Source organism: Myxocyprinus asiaticus, chromosome 49 (genome assembly GCF_019703515.2).
Source record: "Myxocyprinus asiaticus isolate MX2 ecotype Aquarium Trade chromosome 49, UBuf_Myxa_2, whole genome shotgun sequence".
NCBI lineage: Eukaryota > Metazoa > Chordata > Actinopteri > Cypriniformes > Catostomidae > Myxocyprinus > Myxocyprinus asiaticus.
The window spans coordinates 2120582-2147856 of record NC_059392.1 but is presented as its reverse complement, the minus strand read 5'-3'; the positions used below and the strand labels follow the sequence as shown (position 1 = coordinate 2147856).

Below are 27275 nucleotides of genomic sequence, written 5' to 3'. Positions count from 1 at the left end.
AGTTTGATTCTTGAGACTTCACCCAAATGCACAACTTTAGTGCTTTTACATTATTTAATTTAGAGTTGTTACATTTCTTTCATAACAATTAAAAGAATTACAAAATTACACATTTGTAATTTTAAAATATATCTATAAAATCATAAGCACTCACATGAGATGAAGACTCTAGTCATATCAGTAACCTTATAAAAGCTGTTTTAATCTACATGGAGAGGGTCCCCCCATGGGGGCTGCCATGTTGGAATCACATGACCAGCCGAATATCACTCACTTATTCTCATTAACCACAATGTTATCGGACACTTTCACCCATGGGTAAAATGAATCATGGCTAACTCTGAATAGTGAATTTCTACAATGACATTGGTAACTTAAAACTATTGTGTTTGAATGATGATGCATCCACACCGCTTGGTGTGGGTGTAAGTCCAAGACGTCACATTCAAAAAATTACTGACTGCACCTTTAAAGAATACGTCTTGCAGATGTAAACACACACACATCAAATAGACGTCTGGGTGATTCACATGTGCTATCAGCACTCAGTGTTAGGGGGTGCTGCTCTCCCTTAGGAAAGTCTTCGGTCGTCCGTTTCAAGTCAATGTATTAAGAAGAAGATTGTGTCAAGATGTGATGTTCATTTTAAACAAATTGTCTGTGCTAATATTTGGTGCATGTAGTATTTGGTAAGAAACCTAATTGCAAGTCCATTGATTAACCAAATACAACTCTTTTAGCACTTTGGCAACTCTTTAATTATTTTACTTATTTTTAGGTGGCTGCCTTTGTTTTTTTTTTTTTTTGATTAAATAATCTATAAGGCTTATTATGAAATATAAAATAAATAAATAATAAAAAAAAAAACTGATGTGATATATTGACTGCATAAAGTGCATTTTAAAAGATTTAGCTTAAATGTTAAATTATATTTTAAATGATTTAAAACAGTATATAACGTAAATCCAACTAATATACACTAAGATCCTCCCACATAATTTTAAGTGGAAAATCAACGCTGCGGCCCATGGTGACGCCACAGGGTAATTATGTTACTGTCACTTTAAACAAGTTCCGCTTCTCTCTCTCTCTCTCTCTCTCTCTCTCTCTCTCTCTCTCTCTCTCTCTCTCTCTCTCTCTCTCTCTCTCTCTCTCTCGAATCTGTATGAAGATAACGGGCCTCTAGACTTAGGAAGTCCGATTCGTTTTCGCGACTCGGTTCGTTCAAACGATTCGTTTCGAGGAACCGCCAAAAAAACAAAACAAAAAAAAACATGCACCGATTCGCGTGGGAAGTCCCAGCGTGGCAACGTGTTCGTTAAAGAAAATAATAAAACATTACTATTTAATCAACATTAGCTATTATGTTGTTTAATATAGTTGCACCTTATTGCAAGTGTATCTTTCATGTTCCTGTTGATGCAGTCACGCTTGTAAACAAACTAACTTAAAGTTTCGATATTGCATTAGCATATCCGATATCGATATTCCGATATCCGATATTGCATTAGCGAGCGTGTTTCCACGGTTTCAACATAGCAATCACTTTCCAAACGAAGCTTTGCGAATCGGTTCGTGCACTGAATCGTTCAAAAGAACCGACTCAAAAGAACGATTCGTTCACGAAACGGACATCACAATCTGCTTTTTGCTCAGTTAACCTTAACTTCACGGCATGGCGCGTCTTTCACTGCCCAGCGGTAGATGTGGATAGGTTTTTAGGTCGTTTTTGTCATTTTATGTTTTATTGTGTGTTGCGGACAGACATGTGCGTCTGTGAATATGATCACATCCTGCTGAGCGCTTTTGTGCGCACGTTCATCTGAGCCTCTTCTTCATTTAGCGCTTTTTTCAATCATTATTTCTATCTGTTTTCTATCCACATGTGGACATATTGAAGGATTATTTGTGGTTTAGACCTCTCGATGTGAGATGAAACCCAGATAAGATGTTATATAAACCGAATAAGGCAAAAGAGAGGACGCGCATTTTGGCACGTGAAGAATAAAGCATATGAGCAATCCCATGCACGGAATATAAAGAGGCAAACAGACACTGGCTATGGATGTTTTCTGCATTATTTATGATATCCTGGTTGCATTTATAATATAGTAACATGCAGATTCATATATTGTGCAATGTATGGATATGTTGTAACCTGAGTTATAGTGAATTGTAATATAGCCTATTATATATATATATATATATATATATATATTCAGATGAGATTCCTTATTTATATTTAAGAAGTTAATAAAATGATGGCAATCCATTAACACCCCCATTTTATTTAATTTTATTATATAGGTATGCTATAATATAGCAAATCTCCTCTTTCCTCCTGACATTGGGGGTTAAGGTTGGCATCTATTTGTTTGACATAATTTCGTAATTAGTATTAGTAGTTTATTAGGGCTACTTTAGAAGACCGAAGAGACAGTCAGGATACTTTAGAGACCATAATCAGCTTAAAGTTTCCAGGTTTACAGCAGCTATAACTGGTTGGCACATTGGCCCTGTGCATTCCCATTGCTTTCTAGCCCCAAAGTTGCTTTTATAGCTGTTATTATAGCTATTATTCTAGTGGTTCTAGAGTAATGGACATGAATAACGATGATGGTTCCTCCAGCGATGGCATGGAGATGGAGATCATGCCTGGCTATACGGAGCTCATCACAAGGGCATATTCCGTCATGTTCAGTGCCTTTAAAGACTGTAAAGACTGTGGACTGGAGCGGTCCAGAAGAACCTTGCTGGATCACGCCGACATCACCTGGATCGAGATCTTCATGTTCGTCATGTGTGCGGTCATGTGGACGCAGATGCGCAGGGGATTGACTGCGTATTTCTTTCAGGTACTTACACTGTAAATTCTCAGTCAATGCATGTACAACTTGTGATAGACCGATAGCCTATATATATATCGGCCAAACGGAGTCATTTGCCGATATTTGGCCATTTTGAGATGAGCCATATTCGATTGCAAATTCTAGTTATTGCAAAAGTTACCATCGAGGTAAATATAACTAGCGATAGACATATGGACCAATGCCATTTAATTGGCCGATTTTTGGCCATTGTGAGGTTATCGGTTTTTGGCCAATAATCATCTTTGCTTGTGATTTCCAATTACAGCAAATGTTACCATCCATGCAATTACAACTAATGATATACTATATCTCAATGCAATTTAATTGGCTGATATTTGGCAGATATTTGGTCGCAGTCAAGACAAACATAACTAGTGATAGACAGACATATATACACTGTATATATCAACTAATGCAATTTAATTGGCTGATATTTGGCCATTTTGAGATTATCGGCATTTGGCCAATAACAGTTTCTTCGTGTGGCTTCTACTTTGTGCAAAAGTCATGGTCAAGACAAATACAACTAGTGATAGACAGATATATATCGACCAACACCATTTAATTGGACGATTTTGGCCATTTTGAGATTATCAGTTTTTGGCCGATAGCCATCTTTGCTTGTGATTTCTAATTACAGCAGACGTTACTGTCAATGCAAATACAACTAATGAAATATATATATATGAACGCAATTTAATTGGCCGATATTTGGATGATATTTGGTCGCAGTCAAGACAAATACAACTAGTGATAGACAGATATACAGTATATCTACCAACACCATTTAATTGGCCGATATTTGGCTGTTGTGAGATTATCAGTTTTCGGCCAATAACCACCTTTGCTTGTGATTTCTAGTTACAGCAAACGTTACCGCTAATGCAAATACAACTAGTGATATATATATATATATATATATATATATATATATATACACACACTGATCAGCCACAACATTAAAACCACCTGCCTAATATTGTGTAGGTCCCCCACGTGTCGCCAAAACAGCACCAACCAGCACCTCAGAATAGCATTCAGAGATGATATTCTTCTCACCACAATTGTACAGAGTGGTTATCTGAGTTACCGTAGACTTTGTCAGTTTGAAGCAGTCTGGTCATTCTCTGTTGACCTCTCTCATCAACAAGTGTTTCAATCCGCAGAACTGCCGCTCACTGGATGATTCTGATGGTTGATGTGAACATTAACTGAAGCTCCTGACCCATATCTGCATGATTTTATTCACTGCACTGCTGCCACATGATTGGCTGATTAGATAATTGCATGGATGATTGTTGGTGCCAGATGGGCTGGTTTGAGTATTTCTGTAATTGCTGATCTGCTGGGATTTTCACACACAACAATCTCTAGAATTTACTCCGAATGGTGCCGAAAACAAAAAACATCCAGTGAGTGGCAGTTCTGTGGACGGAAACACCTTGTTGATGAGAGAGGTCAACGGAGAATGGCCAGACTGGTTCGAATTGACAAAGTCTACGGTAACTCAGATAACCGCTCTGTACAATTGTGGTGAGAAGAATATCATCTCTGAATGCTATTCTGAGATGCGGGTTGGCACTGTTTTGGCAACACAAGGGGGACCTACACAATATTAGGCAGGTGGTTTTAATGTTGTGGCTGATATATGATATATATATATATATATATATATATATATATATATATATATATATATATATATATATATATATATATATATATATCAATGCAATTTAATTGGCCGATATTTGGTTGATATTTGACCGATATTTGGTCACAGTCAAGACAAATGACTAGTGATAGACAGAAAGATATATATACTGTATATATCAACACAAATCAATTGGCTGATATTTGGCCATTTTGAGATTATCGGTTTTGGCCGATTTGGTCTTCATGTGACTTCTACTTACCATATAAGTCATGGTCAAGACAAATACTACAAGCGATAGATAAATAGATAGATAGATATAAATCAACCAGCCTGATTTAATTGGCCGATATGTGGCTATTTTGAGATTATCGGCATTTGGCCGTTTAATACTTTTATTTACTGCAAAAGTCACAGTCAAGACGAATATATCTAGTGATAGACTAATATATATCGGCCGATAAATTGGCCGATAACTGTGTCTGCTTGGTTTTATTAACATGTGTTAGCTACTTAGTGTCTTGAAAATAGACAGTAAACCATTTCTGTTGTCATTTTTAAGCAAATTTGGAGTAAATAGTATGTAAAAATATTTTGTGTACATTGCAATCATTAAATTGTATTGCGCATATGGCAGCATTATATCGGCCATCCTGCTTCCTAGACATCAGTACTGTCATTAGTCATTAAGAAACCCTTATCGCTTGACCACTAAATACAAAAATAATTTTTCTTTGGAAAAGGTACCATGGTAATTCCTGGTACTGCTAATACATTCTACTGAGTAGTTGTTTCATGTTGTTTCTTTACCAGGTTTGAAATAATGAAAAAAATCTGCATGTTGCACTGTCAGGATTAAGACAAGACTGATTAATTAAACACCAGGCTTTTAAAGTATCATTGGCACGCTTAATGAATATTTAAAATCGTTACGAAAGATTGGTCGTTGCATCACACTATTTGTATGTTAAGGGCCATTTGAACATCAAAACTACTGTATTCATACTGTAGCTGTGACACTGTTTCTAAGAACATTTTGGACATCATTTTCACACAAATAGATGTATTGATGCATGAAGTTCACAAGTCATCATGAATGTGTTGCATTTTATGCACTGTTGAGCTCTGGGGTTTTTTCGGTCAGTGTTCATAGGTCCACAAAATTCATGTAGACCTTACCTGAGAAGAAGCAATGTGTCCAAAGAGCTACTTTACATAGCTTTGACTTTGCATTTTAGTTTTTACATATGTTTACACACAAAGGTGCCTATGCAAAGAGGCCTTTGTAACTTTTAGAGATGTTAGCTTCACTGACGTTTTGGTGACTGTGGGACCCCAAGCTGCTTATTTTCAGCCTATGTGTGTGGTGAACGTTGGTTTCACTTCCTGTATTGAAATGTGTGGCACTGAAACGTGCACTTAGAGTGCGAGTTTATAGCTTTTGAGCTTTGCTGCCTCAGCACATGTGGTGTCGTTACCAGGATCAATACCTCCTCCAGTACTTCAGTGATTCATGGGGATTCTACATCCACCGCAGGAAGTTGTTCCAGGCTGCACTATGTTGCGGTTTATTCCCCTTTCAGTAAATTATTTGCTCTCAGCATGCCGGAAGGTGCATGGCAGTTGGCGTGATGATTATATGGAAATATGCGATGTGTCAGGACCTTTGCTGGCTTGTAAACCTTGAGTCAGAGAGAGTAAGGTCTCGGGAATAAGTTACATCGCTGTAGTTTGAGAGTGGCAGCAGTAAAATGCGCATAGGTTTCGAAATGAAGAGATAAGTGACCGTTAGTCACTTATCAATGTCTCAGGAATGAATAACTCATGGCTCTTGGCTAATAATATCCCTCTTGATGAAACAGGAGGTCCCCTTCTACATAACAGACCAGAGTGGGAGAAAAATGTTTTTACTGATTCATCACAATTCTTTTTGATTCTTGTGGTAGTGTACTCCTAAACTTTGAAAATATTCACCCTTAGCAGATAAACGCATTTGAAATTTACAGTCCTTCGATATGTTCCACCAAAACTTTGTGTTTCAGTCCGAAAAGGGCTGCCAACTGTCACGTATTATACGGAATTTTGGCCAAAATTAAGATGCCCCATCCCAAAACACTCGAAGGGGACTTGAACCCCAATATGCTAAAGTATTTGTTGCTAGCTTGCAACAAGATGTAAGGTTCAATAGAGTTATTTGAACAGATCAAATTTAAGTTAGGTTAACTCAGTTCATTTAGGTTTTCACTACACAAAGTTTTTGAGTAGAGCCTACATTTTAACTTCATATATAAGAAACTTGTTTTTATTGTGTGGAACCAATGTCCACAATTGAATTCCCTTACAAAACAATCTAAACTAGCCGCAAACATGCCGCTCGATATTTTCACATGCAAACGTGCTTTATATTGCCGCAAATGTTTGTCAGAAGTTTGCAGCTCTTCACTGGTAGTGGTGAACCTCCGACAAATCTTTGGCAACAATGGACAATTTGTCGCAAGTTTGCCGCAAAGCTCATTTGCATGTGAAAATCGTCAGTGGCGAATTTGTAGCAAGTCTGCGGCAAATTTGCTATGAACTCTAGATTTTTGTAAGGGTTAAACCAACCCAAACATTTTTTTGATGTAGGATAGAGATTTGTTGCGAATTCGCAGAGACTTTCAAATTCTGCTTATTGACAAGCATATGCGGGACAAAACATTCAAATACAGATAAGTGCCATTTTACAACTTAAAAGACAACAGTGAACCAATGTTTTGTGTCATAAACTCTATATTTAATGGGAATAAATGAATCGACTCCTTGAATCAAAATCAAATCGAACTGAATCATGAGGTGTCCAAAGATTCCCATCTCTAATAACACAAAATTAAATGCAACATATAGCTGTTTGATAAAACCCTTGTGGCTTTCTATAATGGTAACTGCATGCAGTAAACAAAGTGCTGCAGGTTTAGTATTCTGTACTTTGAAATGCAACAGAAGATTGTCTTGTCTTGACTTACTCTGCAGTTTTTAGTGTCATGTGGACTATGGCCGGCTTAAAGCACATGAGTGCTATACGTAACACGATCTTTCGGCATGCTTTTTTAAACGAATCTCCATGTTACCTGATAAACAATTTATGAAATCAGCTCTTAGCGCTAATGAAGCCCATTCATTTTTAAAGTTCCCTTTTACTTTCATGTTCTCATATCCGATGGACGAAAGGCATACAGCCATCTGGCGGTCCTGTAAACTGTGTATGAAAGTGTGTGAAAAAATCAAGGTGTTGTATGTGTGCTGGTCAGGCAAACACATGCTGTTTTGGTCTCTGAAGTGACCATGATGGCCAGCAAACGCTTGCTGACATTTCCACTGTAGCCAGTCTAGCATGATTTTACCTTAACATGCTCCAGTATTAAATATTCTTAAGTTTCAATTGGCATTTTATTTGTCCTAGTAACAACACCACTACTACGATGAACTTGTGTCTGAAGATCAGCCAAAATAAATAGGATGTCACACTGTGCATTCTGCATTGTGCAGAGATTAACCTTTGAACCCGGTTTCTTAACAGTGGTTTTTATACACAGAGGTCATCGGTTCTTCAGATAGTGAAGTTCCAGATACGTTTGGATACTACACAAACATCATAACAACAACAGCTTCTGGATTTATCTTTAGTTTGCATAAAGAAATATTGAGGCTTTATGTTAATGATCCCTAATCTGTTGAAAGATTCCCAGATACAAATTTAATACAAATGGAAAAATAATACAGTGCAAATTTATGATAGCAAATGAAACATACAAACTAGACAATATTTACTCAAAAACCACAACAAATATTGACAACAGAAAAATCTTTTGCCAAGTTATCGTCCAATGTCGATCATCGCCCAAATATCAGCCGATCTACAAAATGAATAAAAGGGTGTTTCTTAAACTTTGGACAATTTAATGTCCTAAGCAGAATTAGCTTTTTTTCTGTAATATAAAGGTCACATAAAACTGACTTGGAAACATTTTACCAGGCCTTCATCATTTATTTGTGGTACTTTTTAAATGCCTTTTAGGTATAATTTTAGTGTTAAACCACTTAAACTCTACGGCTCCTGGGCGCTATATCGCAAAATAAGTGTACGCTTAAAACGGTAAAATCCCCGGATACATTAGTCAGGCATATGGGGTATCATTTGAAAGCTTTGAATCTGAACTTGCCATATAATTGAGCTTTTATCAATTATCAATTTTGCATTTGTGTTACATAAAATAACAGAATAAGGGCTGAAAACATCCACGTAGAAAAAAGCGCCACCTAGAGGTCATGTGGTAGAAATATTAATGTGAATATAAAAGTCCTTCACACAGCACTTAAAGTCATATACCAAATGAAAGCTCTCATTCTCAGGAATGTGACTGTACATTTTTATAATTTTTGGGTTTCCCTAGTACCACGGCTCAAAAGATTTTCAAAAGAATCACTAAATGAACTATGATTTCTGTCAGATATCAAATACTAACATATTTCTTTATGCACCGATCAATGCAGCTGTAAGCCCCAAGTAGCTAAAACCTTAGTTTTCTACAAAATTAGCAATTTTTTACTTGTCTGTGAGCTTGCTTGGGTGAATAATCCAATGTTATACCTAATATACAGCATCAAAAGTAACAAAATATGCAGTCCAGCATGAAAATCATGCTAAACAAATAATTGGAAAAATATTTAATCGACTATTGGTTATCAAATGTTTTATATCATTGCAAAGGGGAGAATGTTAGATTTCTAATGACACCTAAATTGAGCGTCTAGTCCACTCAGAGGCCGAGTTATTAAATGAAACAATGGGGGTGGTGCACGAACTGAAAATTAGACTGAATGTCTATGGACGAGCACATCTGTGTGGGCTAAAATGCATTAGAGCGCCACCTACATTTCAGATCGAAATTTTGTGATGGAAGGTGATTTGTTTTTTCTAATTCTTGTTGCCATCTATTGGGAAAAAATAAGACTTTTAAAGGGAGATAGAGTGAACAGAACCAGAATTACATGCTTACAAAGTTAAGACAAATTAAAAAACAAAACAAAACATATACAATATTTATAATGAATAATTGGAGTCTTTATTTTTTATTTAGGGGGTGTTCTGATTTATCGCCACTTTACTTTCTAGAAGTCCACAGTGCTAAAAGTGCACGAAGTTGAAGAAACACCCAAATTTAAATGCCAAACTCTTTAACAGATAGCTGTTGGGTTTGATACATCAAAACATGATGTTGAGTGACTCTTGGAAATGTGCAGTTCTGTATATTGACCCTGAAAGGCAAATTACAATTTACGTCCCCCCAGAGACCTGATGAATTGTACTGTCCAGGTGCCAGTATTGACATATTCCTCATTTGATGTTGTGCTCCCAGTGGACTTTGCATGCCATTATCAGCAGGCATCATCTAACATCTCAACGCTTCCTTCCTCTTTGTGCCGCCCTGTTTCGTCTACGCTGATTTTAGATGGGATACATCATCTTTCAACTGACAGCCATAAACTAACATGTTATTTCAGGAGCAATCAAAGCTTAAGGAAATTTTGGAGATTGTTGGTATAGCTGGACCCAACAGGGAGTTTGTGCGTGTATGAGGCATGGAGAGGGGTGGGGCAACAGGGTGCGAATGGGGACACAATTGGGCTCTGTGGCCTCACCTGGCCCTGTGGAGAGGTTTTTGTTTCTTTTTTGAAACTTGTCCCTCTAAAACTTCAGAAAAAAAGAATTTATTGACTCAATCACTGCTTGAATGTCCTGATCGATTATGCAACATTTTGGCACTCTCTTTATGTGAGTATGTGTTTCTTTTAAAGGGATAGTTCACCCAGAAGTGAACATTTTGTCATATAGGGTGAGTAAATAATGAATTTTTGGGTAAACACTGCTCTTTTGAGATCTTGCAGATTTAAAGAAAGAATGCCAAACAATGATGAAATGACAGTGTGGACAGTATCGTGATGGACGGCCGCTTAAATACGTGGGAAACGTGTTTCTTTGCATTGTTTTTATTCTTCTTTTTTGTCATTAGCTTTTTATTTATTTTACAAAAGCACCTGCTATCCTCGAATGGTTGCTATGGAAACTGCATGTTGAGCAGAAAGGTCCGCTCTTATACAAGACCCCAGAACAAAATGTGTTTCAGATGCGTTTGGGTGTCAAGTTCAGACTTTAGTTCAACGCTCGCATCAGTTTGCCGTCCATGTGCTGGGAGAGCACGGAGAAATTGTTGGCTGTCTCAGTTGGGTTATAGCGTGTGCTTTTCAAAAAAGACTGCATTCCCAGAGGAACAATTTTAAAGATCAGAGGTTGTTCTTTCAAAGCTCAGGAGACTTTTTGGAGATCATTTAAATGTAGTTTTCTCCCAACAGTTTCTTAAAGGAATAGTATGGAGCTCCTTATCAGGGCACTGAGGGAATAGTTTGTGTTCCTTCATATTAAGTTTTGCATTTCCTTGCAATGTCTTGCGTTCCTTTGCAATAGTTCCATTCCTTCACAGTAAGTTTTATGTTTGCTCACAATAAGTTTTGTGTTCCCTAAAAATAAGTTTTGCATTTGCTCGCAATAGTTTGTGTTCCATCAGAATATGTTTTATGTTCCTTCGCAATACGTTTTAAGCTCCCTTCAAATAATTTTGTTCTCTCGCAATAAGTTTTGTGCTGCCTCACAATAGTTTTGCATTCGCTCGCAATAGTTTGCGTTCCCTCAGAATAAGTTTTACGTTCCTTCGCAATACGTTTTAAGCTCCCTTAAATTATTTTGTGTTCGCTCGTAATAAGTTTTGTTCCCTCACAATAGTTTGTGCTCTCTCATGTTCCTTCTCAGTAGTTTTGCGTTCACTCACAATAAGTTTTGCGTTCGCTCGCAATAAGTTTTGTTCTCTCGCAATAGTTTGTGCTCCTCACAATAAGTTTTGCGTTTCATCTCAATAGTTTGCGTTCCCTCACAGTACGTTTTGCGTTCCCTCGGAATACGTTTGCGTTCCCTCCCAATAGTTTTGCGTTCCTTCTAAATAGTTTCCTTTCGCTTGCAATAAGTTTTGCGTTCGCTCATAATAGGTTTTGCGTTCTCTCGCAATAAGTTTTGTGCTGCCTCACAATAGTTTTGCGTTTTCTCACAATAAGTTTTGCGTTCCCTAAAAATACGTTTTGCGTTCTTTCAATGAGTTTTGCATTTGCTCACAATAGTTTGCCTTCCCTCAGAATAAGTTTTACGTTCCTTCGCAATACGTTTTAAGCTCCCTTAAAATAATTTTGTGTTCGCTCGCGATAAGTTTTGTTCTCTCGCAATAGTTTGTGCTCCTCACAATAAATTTTGCGTTCCATCTCAATAGTTTGCGTTCCCTCACAGTAAGTTTTGCGTTCCCTCGGAATACGTTTTGTGTTCCCTCCCAATAGTTTTGCGTTCCTTCTAAATAGTTTCCTTTCGCTCGCAATAAGTTTTGGTTCGCTCATAATAGGTTTTGAGTTCTCTTGCAATAAGTTTTGTGCTGCCTCACAAAAGTTTTGCATTCGCTCGCAATAGTTTGCGTTCCCTCAGAATAAGTTTTATGTTCCTTCGCAATACCTTTTAAGCTCCCTTAAAATAATTTTGTGTTCGCTTGTAATAAGTTTTGTTCCCTCGCAATAGTTTGTGCTCTCTCATGTTCCATCTCAGTAGTTTTGGGTTCACTCACAATAAGTTTTGCATTTGCTCGCAATAAGTTTTGCGTTCGCTCATAATAGGTTTTGCGTTCTTTCGCAATAAGTTTTGTGCTACCTCACAATAGTTTTGTGTTCGCTCGCAATAAGTTTTGTTCCCTCGCAATAGTTTGTGCTCCTCACAATAAGTTTTGCATTCCATCTCAATAGTTTGCGTTCCCTCACAGTAAGTTTTGCGTTCCCTTGGAATACGTTTTGCGTTCCCTCCCAATAGTTTTGCGTTCCTTCTAAATAGTTTCCTTTCGCTCGCAATAAGTTTTGCGTTCGCTCATAATAGGTTTTGCGTTCTTTCGCAATAAGTTTTTTGCTACCTCACAATAGTTTTGCGTTCGCTCGCAATAAGTTTGCGTTTTCTCGCAATAAGTTTTGCGTTCCTCTTAATAACTTTTCTTCCCTCATAATAGTTTTTGTTCTCTCACTATAAGTTTTGTGTTCCCTCACAATAGCTTTATCCATCCCTTATGAAAATTAACCATGGTTTTACTACAATGACCATATTTTAACCATGATATTAACAGTAAAACCATAGTAATAATACACAAAAACTCAATTAAAAATTTAATTAATTGATAATTGAACATTTTAATTAAATTAAAATAAATTATTCTAACAAAAAACACTACAGTTTTACTATAGGAAAAAAAAAAGAAAAAGAAAAAGAAAAATGCCCTTACAAAAATTAACCAGTTTAACTATTCAGCTTAAATATGGTAACTGTAGTAAAACCATTGTACAATTTTGTTGTTAGTGTGGTTTTACTACACACAGCATAGTTGAACTATGGTTACTGCAGTAAAACCATGGTTACATTTCATAAGGGATGAATAAAAGATACTGAGAGGGGACCCAAACTCTGTCAGAAAATAAATTCTCACCCAATGTGTCATGTTAGTTTTAGTCACCATTCACTTTAATTGCATCTTTTTTCCATACAATGAAAATGAATGGTGCCTCCGGCTAACATAATGCCTACAGTATTCTTTTGTGTTACACACAAGAAAGAAAGTCATACAGGAAAAACAGTGATGCAAATGATGACAGAATTGCCATTTTTTGGGAGAACTATCCCTTTAAGAATGCAAATGGATCAGCAGTGTTGTGTCTGGAAGCAATTGCTCAGTCTAGAGGTGGTGACAGAGGAATGGGGGTGGGGCTCTTTGGTGACAGCTGGTCTCTATAAATAACTGCCATGCACGCCACACTGCCCTCTCTGCCAATCAAAGGCAACATTAATACCCAGGACCACAAGAGTGAGGGCACGTGAATCCAATGTATGGCCACCCACCGTGCCAAGTTTCAGCCTGGCCTACTTTTGTCATCTTGGGCCGAAGGGAGAAAATAGATCAGGTGACGGCGGGTGAAGGTGGTGCAGATAAATGATTAAGAAGAACCTTTAATCGCATCTTCAGTTACTTGACGTATGGCTGGTGGTGTCCACACATCATTGCCAAGCAGGACAGATAGTCTGTCATGTGAGAGATAAGGTAAAGGTTTAGTATGTACTGCAGCACATATACATACATAAACATAATACTAACAAAGCACCCAGGTGCACCTAAGATGAGGTGGTACTTAAAGGGATAGTTCACCCAAAAATGTAAAATTCAGTCCTTTACTGTCATGTTGTTTCAAACCTGTATGGCATAATTATGCCTTAAACTTCATCTTGCCAGAGGTTATTGGGTCATGAGTCATGCAAACGAATTGTAGCAGCCCTGATTGTGTGGCGATAAATAAAGCCTCTAGTTTCTTGGTAACAGTATGACTAAAGAGCACTTACACTCAGTAGAATGTGAACCAAGCATCTATTTACGTTGTCTTGACAAAGCCAACAAACTGTTATTTCACAGATTTGGTTTATGTTTTTTTCAAAATCCTTAAACTGATACCAAAGTTTCTAACATTACCTACAGTCTAAAGCTACATCCTCCAAACTTGGTACAGATCTTCATACTGTTCTCATTTAGTGTGTTATGTCTTTTCGTTTATTAACATTTTTATTGAAACAGAATCAACTTAACTCCCATTATATCCCCCTCCCCAATGCCACCCTGCCCCTCAACAAATATCCCTGTGGTCAAAGCCTAAATTACACCATGCACACATATAAGCAAACAAACTAAAGAAAATATTTGAGAACGTAAAAAAATAAAATAAATAAATATATATATATATATATATATATATATATATATATATATATATATATATAAATCAACAAACAAAGAGAAAAGAAAGAATGCCACAAAGAATAGAATTTACAATTAAAACCACAATTCTGTTTCTCTCCACATGGTCCCCACTGAGAGCCCTCCAGAAAGGTCAAGTATTTGTCCCATTTCTTACCATATGTGTCTATTTTGCCAAGCTGTTTTTCAAATGCCACCACCCTGCCCAATTCGGTGAACCATTCTTGAAATGAGGGAACGCCAATTGACTTCCATCCTCTAAGAATGATCTGTCTGCCAATCATTACACTAGTTTGGACCCAGCTTTTAGTATATTTGTCACCTACTTTAATGACTGCCCCATCACCCAGTATACATAATGTGGGGCAGAATGAAATCGGAGAATCTAAAACCTCACAGATAATATTCTAGTCTCTTACTCAGAATTCTTGAATCTTAGTGCAGAACCACAGAGCATGGGCTATGTCTCCATCCTCCAACTGACATCTTCAGCAGGTAGGTGTGTCTTTTTAATACTCTTTTCCAATTCTCTGAATTCCTGTGCTTTGATCTTTTTAATGAATGAGGCATATTGTATGATCCGCCCCCTAAGAACTGCCTTAAGCACCTCAAATGCCACGCCCACAGAGGACCAATTGGTTTCTACATAAGCATTAACTTCTGTCTTTAACATTTGTTGAAATGCTGGGTCCTGTAGAAGGGAGGTATTTAAGCACCATCTATATGATTTCCTTTTCTCTATATGTGGCAACATCTCTAAACACACCAAAGCATGATCTGAAACTAAAAAGTTCCCAATTGAGCAGTCAGTGACAAATGGAATAAGTGACTTAGATATCTAAAAAATATCTATTCTAGAGTAAATCTTATGAACTGATGAAAAAAAGGTGTAGTCCCTCCCAGATGGGTTCAGAAGTCTCCAAATGTCTGTAAGACCCAGATTTTTACACATCTTCTGTAGTGTCAACGTTGCTCTAAAGGGTCTATACACCTTTGCATCACTATGATCAAGGACTGGATCCATTAAAAGATTGAAGTCTCCACCCAAAACCATATCATGAAGGATCCCAGCAGCTTGTAGCTTACCCGCAAGATCGATAAAAAAAGTTCTGATCAGTAGCATTGGGTGCATAAATATTAGCCAAAATCAAATTTTGCCCTTGTATTTCAGCCAAAACAATAATGATTCTTCCAAAATGATCTTTAATCTGTTTGAGACATTTAAATTGTAAATGCTTACTTATCAATGTGATGACTCCCCTGCTCTTACTTGAACCAGCACTGCAAAACACATGTGAACCCTATGCCCTACCAAGTTTTTTAGCTTCCTGTGAAGAAAGGTGCGTTTCTTGAAGGAACACTACAGTATATAAAAATGTTTACACTTGAGATAAGATACAACCTTCCTTCTTTTTATAGGGTGCCTCAACCCATTAACATTCCACGTGGAGAGAAACATTTTACCTACACTATATTGCCAAAAGTATTCGCTCACCCATCCAAATAATTGAATTCAGGTGTTCCAATCACTTCCATGGCCACAGGTATATAAAATGAAGCACCTAGGCATGCAGACTGCTTCTACAAACATTTGTGAAAGAATGGGCCGCTCTCAGGAGCTCAGTGAATTCCAGCGTGGTAATGTGATAGGATGCCACCTGTGCAACAAGTCTAGTCGTGAAATTTCCTCGCTACTAAATATTCCACAGTCAACTGTCAGTGGTATTACAACAAAGTGGAAGCGATTGGGAATGACAGCAACTCAACCACGGAGTGGTAGACCACGTAAAATGACAGAGCGGGGTCAGTGGATGCTGAGGCGCATAGTGCGCAGAGGTCGCCAACTTTCTGCAGAGTCAATCGCTACAGACCTCCAAAGTTCATGTGGCCTTCAGATTAGCTCAAGAACAGTGCGTAGAGAGCTTCATGGAATGGGTTTCCATGGCCGAGCAGCTGCATCCAAGCCATACATCACCAAGTGCAATGCAAAGCGTCGGATGCAGTGGTGTAAAGCACGCCACCACTGGACTCTAGAGCAGTGGAGATGCGTTCTCTGGAGTGACAAATCACGCTTCTCCATCTGGTAATCTGATGGACGAGTCTGGGTTTGGCGGTTGCCAGGAGAACGGTACTTGTCTGACTGCATTGTGCCAACTGTGAAGTTTGGTGGAGGGGGTTTATGGTGTGGGGTTGTTTTTCAGGAGCTGGGCTTGGCCCCTTAGTTCCAGTGAAAGAAACTCTGAATGCTTCAGCATACCAAGAGATTTTGGACAATTCCATGCTCCCAACTTTGTGGGAACAGTTTGGGGATGGCCCCTTCCTGTTCCAACATGACTGTGCACCAGTGCACAAAGCAAGGTCCATAAAGACATGGATGAGCGAGTTTGGTGTGGAAGAACTTGACTGGCCTGCACAGAGTCCTGACCTCAACCCGATAGAGCACCTTTGGGATGAATTAGAGTGAAGACTGCGAGCCAGGCCTTCTCGTCCAACATCAGTGTCTGACCTCACAAATGCGCTTCTGGAAGAATGGTCAAAAATTCCCATAAACACACTCCTAAACCTTGTGGAAAGCCTTCCCAGAAGAGTTGAAGCTGTTATAGCTGCAAAGGGTGGGCCGACATCATATTAAACCCTATGGATTAAGAATGGGATGTCACTTAAGTTCATATGCGTCTAAAGGCAGATGAGCGAATACTTTTGGCAATATAGTGTATATTAAAGTGTGACATATTGACATGCAAAGATAAATTGTGTACCCAAGGGTAAATTATATAGGCCACTATCCAACATTGATTTAACCATAACATCCTTAATAACCCACAGAACAGAAAAAAATGTGCTTCAACCTCGCACAGAACAGTCCCAACTGGTGTCCATTGCTCAGAAATCTGATGGTCCATGCACGCTCACGAGACTTCAAGTTAACAAAGAGAGAGAAAAAAAAGAAAGGAAAAAAAAAAGAGTCAGGCTGGAGCCAGTGGGCAGACAACAGAATAACAAACCCTCTCAGGCTGCAGCAGTAAAATGCACAATGTGTAATCTGTATTGTTGATCGAGTGCAGGCAAAGTTACCCACTCACTCCATTGATTTAATGAAGGCCATAGCTTGTCATGGACATGTAAAAGTCTTACGCCCATCCTTGCCATCAATTCCCAGCTTAGCCGGATAGAGCAGTGCAAAGCTTAACTTCTGTTGGTGCAGTCATTTTTTACACTCTTTGAATCTGTCCCGCTTCGCTTGGGTTGCTCTAGCAAACTCTGGTAAAACCCTGATGTTGTGGTCCTCCCAGAACAACTTGCCTTTATTCCTTGCCACTCGCCGACTGCAAGAATCTTGTCAGGATATATCGGGGTCTGTCACCCGCCCCGGGAAGTTGACCGAGAGCTCTGTGCTCGAGCCGGCGGCTTGTTATGTTGATCAAATTTGGAATAAGCCCTTCCTTTCCCTCGGGGATTCCAACTAAATTAACATTATAACATCTGCTCTGATTATCCATATCCTCTAGTTTTTCTCATACCCGCTCCACAACAGCCTTGGAAGCAGATGGGTTAGCCTGTAGCTCTCTTTCGGCCGACTCCAGAAACTCGACCCGTTTTTCAACATTATCCATTCTTGTGCTCAGGGTGGAAAGTTTCACCTCCATAGATGTGATCGCTTGACGTATTTCTGCGAGGCCATCCATATCGGTCGAGATTTTCGTCAGCACTGCATAAATGTTCGAAATATCCCGACCTACGCCCATAATCCCATAGACGTACATTGACAGAATGTTCAAACGGGCAAAAGGAATTCTCATGTATTCAAACTCCAACAGTCAAAAATTTAAATGTAAACAAACCCACAAAAGGCCTTTAATTGGCTTTCTCGATCTCTGACCGTTGGGCCTGTGAAAGCCAACATCAAACATTTTAGTATTATTTATTTCGATTAATTTTTTACACTCTTGTGTTCCACAGCCTTTTGCACAATGGTGTTGTCTCCAGCCCAATGACATCCCCAAGATGCCGGAGAGCGCGTGGAAGCTGGTCTTCTACACGATGTCGTGGTCATATAGCACCTATCTTCTTTTTTTCTCTAACTATTCATTCTTCCAAAACCCTCCTTCTGTTTTTTACGGTAAGCTTTGTATGTGATACACCACTTATTGAATGTATTTAACAAACATACTGTTTTTGCCTTAGCACCACCACTTAAAATGTCAAAACTAATATATACAGAATACATAATTGAAAAAACTAATATTTTGTATAAAAATAACCTTAAAGGGATAGTTCACCCAAAAATGAAAATGCAATCGTTGTTTACTCACCCCTGAGTTGTTATAACCTTTATGACTTTTTTCTTTACACAGATTTGTTCTCAGTGATGTCATACAATGGCAGTTTATGGTGACCACTTCTTCAAGCTTCAAAAGAACACAAAAGTATAATTCAGAAGTCTAATAAATTATTCATGAGACTCATGATTGTTATGAAAGCATACGATAAGGTTTGGTGAGAAACAAACTGAAATCGAATGTATTATTTAGTGAAAATGTTCACTGACCCTTGATCTCCTGTGCGCGTTCATGATAGGACACGAGAGCAACAGTTCACGCAGCCCTCGCTTGCGACAAGGGGTGTTCAAGTGAAAACTCGTTTTGTTTATCTGAAAACAGGCCCTCCACAGCGATAGCGACAACAGAACACAACACAGCTGCACACAAAACAGAGAACAGAACTTACTAAACATAGGCCCTTTCCCACCTGCAGTCCCTGTACTTTTCCTTTAGTAACTTTCTAGATGAGAACTTGTACGAGGAACGGAACACCTGAACACTTTCCCTGTTGCATTTGCATTCACATATAGTTACCACTGTAGTGACATCATATAGTATCGACCATTTTTCTTCTGACATGGTTGGAACGTGCGATTCAATATCAGCAACACTGAAATCAACAACAACGATGGAGGATGGCAGGATCGGAGTTACACTTTTGTTAGGGCTGTTTTATATGAGCTTTGGCTGCATCCGAAAATGTAGGCAGATGCCTAATCAATTAATGGATTAAACGACAGTGTTTTTGGATGAATGGAACTCTAAAGGAAACTGGTCTCTGAACAGTTTAAAAAGCACCTTATTTCATCCTATCTCCTTATACAGTCCCCTGTAGGCAGCATTTTCCATGCTAGCAGCTAGTTGTTTACAAATGGAGGCTGTGGACTTCTCTCCTTTCTCAATGCTTTGTGTGTCATAGATTTTTGACCAATTACAGGCTACAGCACCTCCCACAGTCTCCCATAGTCCCTATATGCCCCAAAAGTACCTACTCCAGAGTAGGAGCTGAAAAAAACAAAAAAAAAAACGGTTCCGAGGAGCTATAGTTCCTCAGGTGCGAAAGCGACGAAAAGTACTAGTCCCGGAGGAAAGTACCTAAAACGGGAAAGGGCCTCATGTCTGAAGAGTTTGTAGTTGAAGAACTGATGCATTTCTATGCCCAGAAATTATTTGTAATTTTTTTAGTTTTTGGACCGGTGCCAATTCACAGTGGACGGCTTTACCCACGCAATGCTGAAAAAAGAAAACTAGCAATCGATAGAGTGTACCGTTGCTCGTCACTGCTGGTTAGGACAAAAACTCTGATTACCATAGAAATTATACCTTTTATCACGTGTTGTTTGCTGTCAGGTTAGGACATGGTGTGACTGTGGCTGCCTGCAGCCTCCTCATTGTTTGTTTGATTTCGAAGTACTCTGAAAAATAAGGCTGGGCATAGAAATGCATCAATTCTTCGACTACAAGCTCTTGAGACATGTTTAGTAAGTTCTGTTCTCTGTTTTGTGTGCAGCTGTGTTGTTCTGTTGTCACTATCACTGTGGAGGACCTGTTTTTAGATAAACAAAACAAGTTTTCGCTTGAACACCCCAATGTCACGAGGGGGCTGAGTGAACTGCTGCTCTCGTGCCCATCATGAACGCACACAGGAGATCAATGGTCAGTGAACATTTTCATTAATAATACATTCGATTTCAGTTTGTTTCTCACCAAATCTTATTGTATGCTTTCATAACAATCATGAGTCTCATGGAATTATTTATTAGACTTCTGAATTATACTTTTGTGTTCTTTTGAAGCTTGAAGAGGTGGTCACCATAAACTGCCATTGTATGACATCACTGAGAACAAAATGTTTTCACAATTTCTCCCTTTGTGTTAAAAAAAGGAAGTCATATATGGGTATAACAACACAGAGGTGAGTAAACAATGACTGAATTTTCATTTTTGGGTGAACTAATCCTTTAAAATGAAGTCGGTTATTGCACGAACGAATACTCAACCATTGTAGAGAATCTTTTAAAGTTCAGTTTATTAAGAAAAAGAGAACAGTTACAGACAATTGTTGATGTTTAATGACCAAAGATCAGATCAGTTAACATGCAGATAACTTTTATCTATTAAACAGTCTTATCAACATGATAATGAAGTCATTCTGACAGCATCTTCTGTACTGTGTGTTTTACTTTTACTCCAGTAAACTGAAGGTCATTCTCCATCCAGCACTGTAAATGGCTGTGAAGTTCACCTGGGCTTTTCACACTACACTAAACCCTGGGTTAACAATTTATTAACCATTTCAGGCCTCTTTTTACCCTGGGTTATGAAACCCACCGCTATTGCAGGGTAATATTCATGTGCTTTGTTTTAGTGTTGAGTAGCGATGGCAAACTGCATTGATGAAGAGATTCCCTTTAGGTACCTTAAAGGGAATACCCAAGGATTACATTAACACAGGGTTTAGAATGACCATGGATTAACAATTTCAAGTGTAAAATGCCCATATGTCACGTATTTGTGCCATCTCTCTTGGTTTAGACTGGAAGAGCGGGATGCCAGTTCCCACAGATATCGCTATAGCGTACCTGATCCAGGGCAGCTTCTACGGCCATTCCATATACGCCACCGTCTACATGGACGCGTGGAGGAAGGACTCTCTAGTCATGGTGGTGCATCACTTCATCACGCTGGCCCTCATCACATTCTCCTATGCCTTCAGGTCTGTGATTTTTATGCTCCTTGTTAAAAGTGACATTACAATCTGTTGAAATGTGTATTTGCAGTTCCAGTTTCCATAGGTAACAACAATACTTGCAGCTCAAAGTAGCTTGTAGTGACAGCTCAGAGAATAAAAGACAAAAAGAATCAGATATGTCGCTAAAGGCCACAATTCAGCCAGCATTGTGGTGTAGTTGACTTGTGACTGTTTCTGACCGAATCTTTCTCAGATACCACAACATAGGCATCCTAGTCCTTTTTCTTCACGATATCAATGACATTCAACTGGAGTTCACCAAACTCAATGTCTACTTCAAGACCCGGGGCGGGAAAGACTACTTCTTCAATGACGTGCTGTCCAACATGGGCGCCGTTAGCTTTAGCATCACCTGGTGAGTATACTTGTTTTGATTGCGAGACCATATGGTCATATGCGAACTATGACTGCTTTGTGATGCTCTTCTAGCACAGTCAACTACAGGCGCATGTGTGGCAATGCGTGAAGACTGTCCACGTGCAGCCAAGTTTTTCTAGACACCCGGACAGTCCTCGTCTTTGCGTGTTATCTGCTGATGAGCACTACACGTTTGACATAATGACATGTGGAAAACTGAAGTATACTTTTGCCTTTAGGGTTTGGGAAAGGTCTTTCTTTTACAGAAAAACTGGCAAAAATATATTTCCGAACCGTTATAACTGATAAGCACCAGTTATCGCAGATCATTATCAACATTCCAACAAAACCTTATTCATGTTAGCAAGCTAGATAATGCTACCTTGGTGATATATTTAAATCAGCAGCATTTGCGCAATGTGCGCGAGACGTAGCGACGCACGTAAAACTGAAGTATACTTTGGCCTTGCAGGCAACAACAAAGGATGCTTATCAGGAACATATCCTACTTGGGTTAGTCACGTTTTGGCATCTATAATGGGATATAGTACATCCTGTTTGAGCTAGTATATTCTTTTTTCCACAGGTTTTGGTTCCGTTTGTACTGGTTCCCGCTCAAAGTGCTGTGGGCCTCGTGTGTTACCAGCATCAAGTCCGTTCCCCACATCCCTTTCTACTTCTTCTTCAACACACTGCTCTTCATCCTGCTCATCATGAACATCTACTGGTTCTTGGTAAGAATGGCTAGATTTAAACAGACAGGTGGGTTTGGTGAAGTAGCTAAAGCTCAGGCCTGGTAACCAGAAGGTTGCTGGCTCGAGTCCCGCAAGGAGAGCACAATGAACTATCACCATGGTTCCCTCAAGCAAGACAAACAAAGGAGTCCCAGGTTGCTCTAAGGCAGTCTCAATTCTTGTCCTGGAGGATTCCAACATGAACATTTTAAATGTCTCCCATATCTAACTAATTCTACTGATTAGCTCATTAGTAAAGACTTTGATACCTGAGAGGCAGATATTGTCCTAGGAATAAATGTACTTTCAAGTCCCTTTGGAATAAGTTTTCTATGAAAATGACTGCTTGCTTAATAGGGTTGGTAACCAAAAAACCAAAAAATATTAGAATCGAAAGATTTTCATGACTTTCGGTTCCATTAACGGTTCTCAAATGTTTTTTCAAGTTAGGGTTAGGTTAGTTTGGGTTAGGGTTTTCGTCTGATGTGGACACAACAAAGCGTGAAACATACAGCGCAACCAGTGTGGTCCGGTTCTGAAACAAATGACTCTTATCGGTTCTTTTGGATTTACACTGCAAAACATACAGACCTTCCTACCAAAAAATTACTTTTATCATCCATAACTCAATGAACTCACTGAAACTCAAATAATCCATTTCGTCTTGTCTGGCTTGAAATGAACCAAGAATTCATAGTAATAACTGGATGGTTGTTGATATGACAATCTGTTAGTTGTATTTTATAAAAATGCATGAATTACTCCAATATCGTAATTGCAAAAGTCAAGAATCTGTTCTGTTAAAATATGAAATAATCTCATCATTCGGTAACAGGCTGCTGAAAGCATTCTGATTGCTTTTCTTAATTTGAAATATTTCTTTTTCAAAAGTACTAAAAGAATCGTTAGTGGAACCGTAAAGAAACCGATATCGTTGGGAGGAATCGGAATCGTTAAATTCCTTACGTTTCCCATCCCTATTACTATCACTAACCCTAACCTTATTAACCTGAGATTAGTAGTCTCAGATCAGGCATCAGTTGGTATTTAACTTTTGTGTCCAGAGTGTCTTGCAGTACCATTATTTCATGGTCAGTGCACATAAATGTGAGTGCGAGCCTAGAACCTTTCCACTTCATGAGCTTGAATCAAATCCTGGGTTTCTAGCCAAACTCTTTAACCCCTAAGCAACCCCCACAAACCCAATTCAGGTTGTATTTCATAGCTGTTACCTCTCTGAAATGTGTGTCTGTGAATATCAGCCAAAGGAAAAGGGCAGTGATTAGTTCTTTATTCTTTTTTGCAGTTCATCGTGCTGTTTGTGGTGAAGGTCATGACAGGCCAGATGAAGGAGGTAAACGACGTCCGGGAATATGAGGAAGACCAGCAAAAGGAAAGGAAGAACGCTGATGATCAGAACTCTGCTGAAGGGTAGGTGGAGAACTGCATCAGTCTGCAGTTAGCTCAGGTATTTGACACATTGTGGTCAAATCGCAGTTGATTTTGTGCAGAACTGAGAGTTGTAGAGTCATTCTTGCTGGAAAGCCATCATAAAACACTGCTGTAACTTCTCTATCTTCGTTCGAAATATAAGTTTGCTTCAAAAGATGATATGCTACAGTAGCTAACTATGGTGATTCTCACGAAACCTGTCAAGAAAATGTCCTGGTCATATTTAACCTGAAATCAATCAAAAAATATGAAATGAACCCACACTTAGGACCATTACGATTTTTTTGTAGTGAGACATTATTTTCCGGACACTTGAGCACATTTGCCCCTCAGTTTTGATTGTGGAGAAAATTGGACCGGGACATTTTCTTGACAGGTTTCGTGACAGTAACCCACTACTTTGCTGAGAGGACCAACATAGCTGGTGACTAGTTGTTTATTTGGGTTTCCCAACAAGACGACCTCAGTTAACCAGCTTCACTAGTCATACCATGCTGGTTTAGCATTACCAGCTAACTTTAGTCCACCAAGCTAGACTTGCACCAAATGAGCACTTACCAGAATAACCAGTGTGTAACAACATGGGAATTTCACACTAGTCAAAGCTAGTCTTTTCAGCAGGTAAGCTTACTAGACTAGCGGAAAGTAAAAAGATGCAATATTCTACCATTTCGAGTACTATGCTCAATTTGGGCACGTTTCTTTGAAGTGTTAACAGTTGGGTAGTGCTTGTTACAGCTCAAGATCTTCTAACCACATGCATAGACAGCTTTGTACCGCTTGCCTAGCTGCCAGCATCTTAGCCATGAATTCAGCCAACAACATTATCGTAGCTTTATCTGTAACACAATAAGTCCGCCAGGCCGTTTCAACTTGACCTGTGAAACAAGTAGTCCTGTTTCATGTAGATGTGATTAGCATCATGCCATCAGTCCTGTATTTATCTCTCTAACCTTGAAGTGCAGTGATATTCGACCATGTCACATACATCCTGTGATCAGCCTGACTGCTTCTCTTCCTTTCAGGAAACACGTGCAGAATGGAATTGATAAGAAGAAACATCTGTAAGGTCTCAGTAACGCCACCTGCAGGCAGTTAAGGATGGTTACATGGTGCAAGGTGACCTAGTTTGATTCCGACCCAAGAGAACAGTCATGCAGAGAACAAGAGGAAACAAATCGACCATGATCAGTGTTTTGTTTCTATTGCTTGTTTTTTTAAATCACTGTTATTATAATTGTAATCATAGCACTGTGAATGTTATTTGGTGTTCTTTGTCTTATATATTGCTCTGAAAAATGTAGGATAGTTAAATCCCTGCATGGGAAATCTCCCATAAACTGGTAGCTGTGAAACAAGGTTTCTAGCTGGTCCTTAGTTGGTTGACCAGCTAACATGTTCCAAAAACCACCTTGGAACAGCACACCATGTTCCCAAACACAGCTACCATCTTAACCTGGATTTTCCAGCAGGGATTTGGGAAAGTTATCAAGAACTTATGGGTGGTGGATGTGTTTGAAGACAGCAGAACACACAATAACCAGGTTTTGTGGTCTTCATCTGGGACCACAGTTTGTTTGATTAGGATTAGACATTTTTGGATGTTTCGTTGTATTTTTTTTAAATTCCAGGAGTGAAGGTGTTGTAAAGGGAAAGGGTTGGACGTATTCTGTTGTAGTGAGTACTAGTGCATGAATCAGCTGGCTTGTTTTTAAATATGTACTAACTTAGCCTACACAGGTACAGCCGCTCTCCAAACAGCCTGACCTGCGTCAATCAAAAAAACGCTTGTGCTGTATTAGCGTGTTTTGAACGTACGTGACTGAAAGGCGATCGCTTTGATGTTTGGATTACAATATCTGTCTGAAAATACTGCTTGCATTCCTTACGTGGAAAACGAATTGTCTGTTTTGTTTTCCTTTTTTTAACCCCCCACAAGCGTCCGTTCTTGCAATGGTGGCATCCACGCTAGCTACTGATTGGCTATTGCGATTAATATAAATATAGATTCAGAACTCTTAGATCATGGAAACCAATTGAGTTTTTTAACATGGAGATACTTTTTAACGACCTAAAAAAATGAATCCAACCTGAAGTATTTATGCAAATGCTGTATTCAGGAATGCATGACCTCTGAGAAACTTGAAATATGCTGTATGATAAAAAACTTAAAGGCAAAGTAGAACTGATATTATCTGTTGTACGTTATTGATCACTCCACAATAATTGCAATGTATACTTGAAACGCCTACTGTATCAAATGCTTGTGTGCACATCGAGATTTCTGTTTCGAAAGCGTTCAGGTGAAATCGTGCGCAAATGCAGACGAGATCCATCTGCCGTTGTGGTGACGTCTTCCGTTATCAAGGCTAGCTTGTGCTAAGAGTTAGCCGTTTGCGAATTTGGTCATTTTGTCTTGATGTTTTGTTTTGGGGTTTTCGTTTATGCTTTGTTTAGCAATTCAAATTGCTGCTGTTTTTTTTTCTCTTCCAACCGAGAACCTCCTATAAATGCGTTGCTAATTGTTTATACACATTATTATTAATGGTACTGTTGAAAGAGTATAGTCTGGCCATCTTCTGTTGTCTTAGCCGGCTTGGTCAAAACACTGGAATTGCAGTTAAATGCTGTCATGGCTAGATGGTAACCTTTGTTCTGTTAAACTTCGTAAGATTTATACGTTTTGTGTATTTCCGTAGTTCCCAAGACGCACTCATCGCTTATTCCTAAAACCGAACCAAACGAGGGTTACCACCTAGCCATGTAACCACTAAACGCCACACTGTTTTTATTTTCTTGATCAAAAATGTCCTTAAAAAATCCTGGAATTGTTTGCGTTATTTTTTTTTTTATTATTGTACACTTTATATATATATATATATATATATTCGATCAGAATTTAAAGGAATATTCCGGGTTCAAAACAAGTGAAGCTCAGTCGACGGCATTTGTGGCATAATATTGATTTCCACAAAAAGTAATTTCAACTCGTCACTCCTTTTCTTTAAAAAAAACAAAAATTGAGGTTCCAGTGAAACACTTACAGTGAATGGGGGCCAATTTTTGAATGTTAAAATACTCACTTTTTCTTTTGCGTGTTAACATGATTTTAGTGTGATAAAATCACATACTAACTTTTTCTGTGTAAAGTTATAGCCATTTTTACGTAAATTTTACATTTACATGACGATGTAATGTCAACAAACCCTAAAATGACTGTAAAATT

The 27275-nt window shown here is 38.7% G+C and overlaps 1 protein-coding gene across 1 annotated transcript; it reads left to right on the top strand.

Annotated features, from left to right (window-relative positions):
* Nucleotides 1-1649: 1649 nt before the first annotated feature.
* On the top strand, nt 1650-27175 carry LOC127438505 (ceramide synthase 1-like). The gene is made up of 7 exons (XM_051694144.1): nt 1650-2855; nt 18393-18552; nt 21290-21470; nt 21700-21861; nt 22450-22597; nt 23904-24028; nt 25075-27175. The coding sequence occupies exons 1-7, from the start codon at nt 2598-2600 to the stop codon at nt 25115-25117; spliced, it is 1077 nt and encodes a 358-aa protein (XP_051550104.1). The 5' UTR covers nt 1650-2597; the 3' UTR covers nt 25118-27175.
* The last annotated feature ends 100 nt before the right edge of the window (nt 27176-27275 follow it).

What these genes read in the sequence shown, in the direction of transcription:
- LOC127438505 (XM_051694144.1), top strand. Translation starts at nt 2,598, where the DNA reads ATGGACATGAATAACGATGATGGTTCCTCCAGCGATGGCATGGAGATG. An exon ending in TGACTGCGTATTTCTTTCAG is followed by an intron (nt 2,856 to 18,392) that starts GTACTTACACTG and finishes TGTGTTCCACAG; the next exon opens with CCTTTTGCACAATGGTGTTG. An exon ending in GTTAGCTTTAGCATCACCTG is followed by an intron (nt 21,862 to 22,449) that starts GTGAGTATACTT and finishes TTTTTTCCACAG; the next exon opens with GTTTTGGTTCCGTTTGTACT.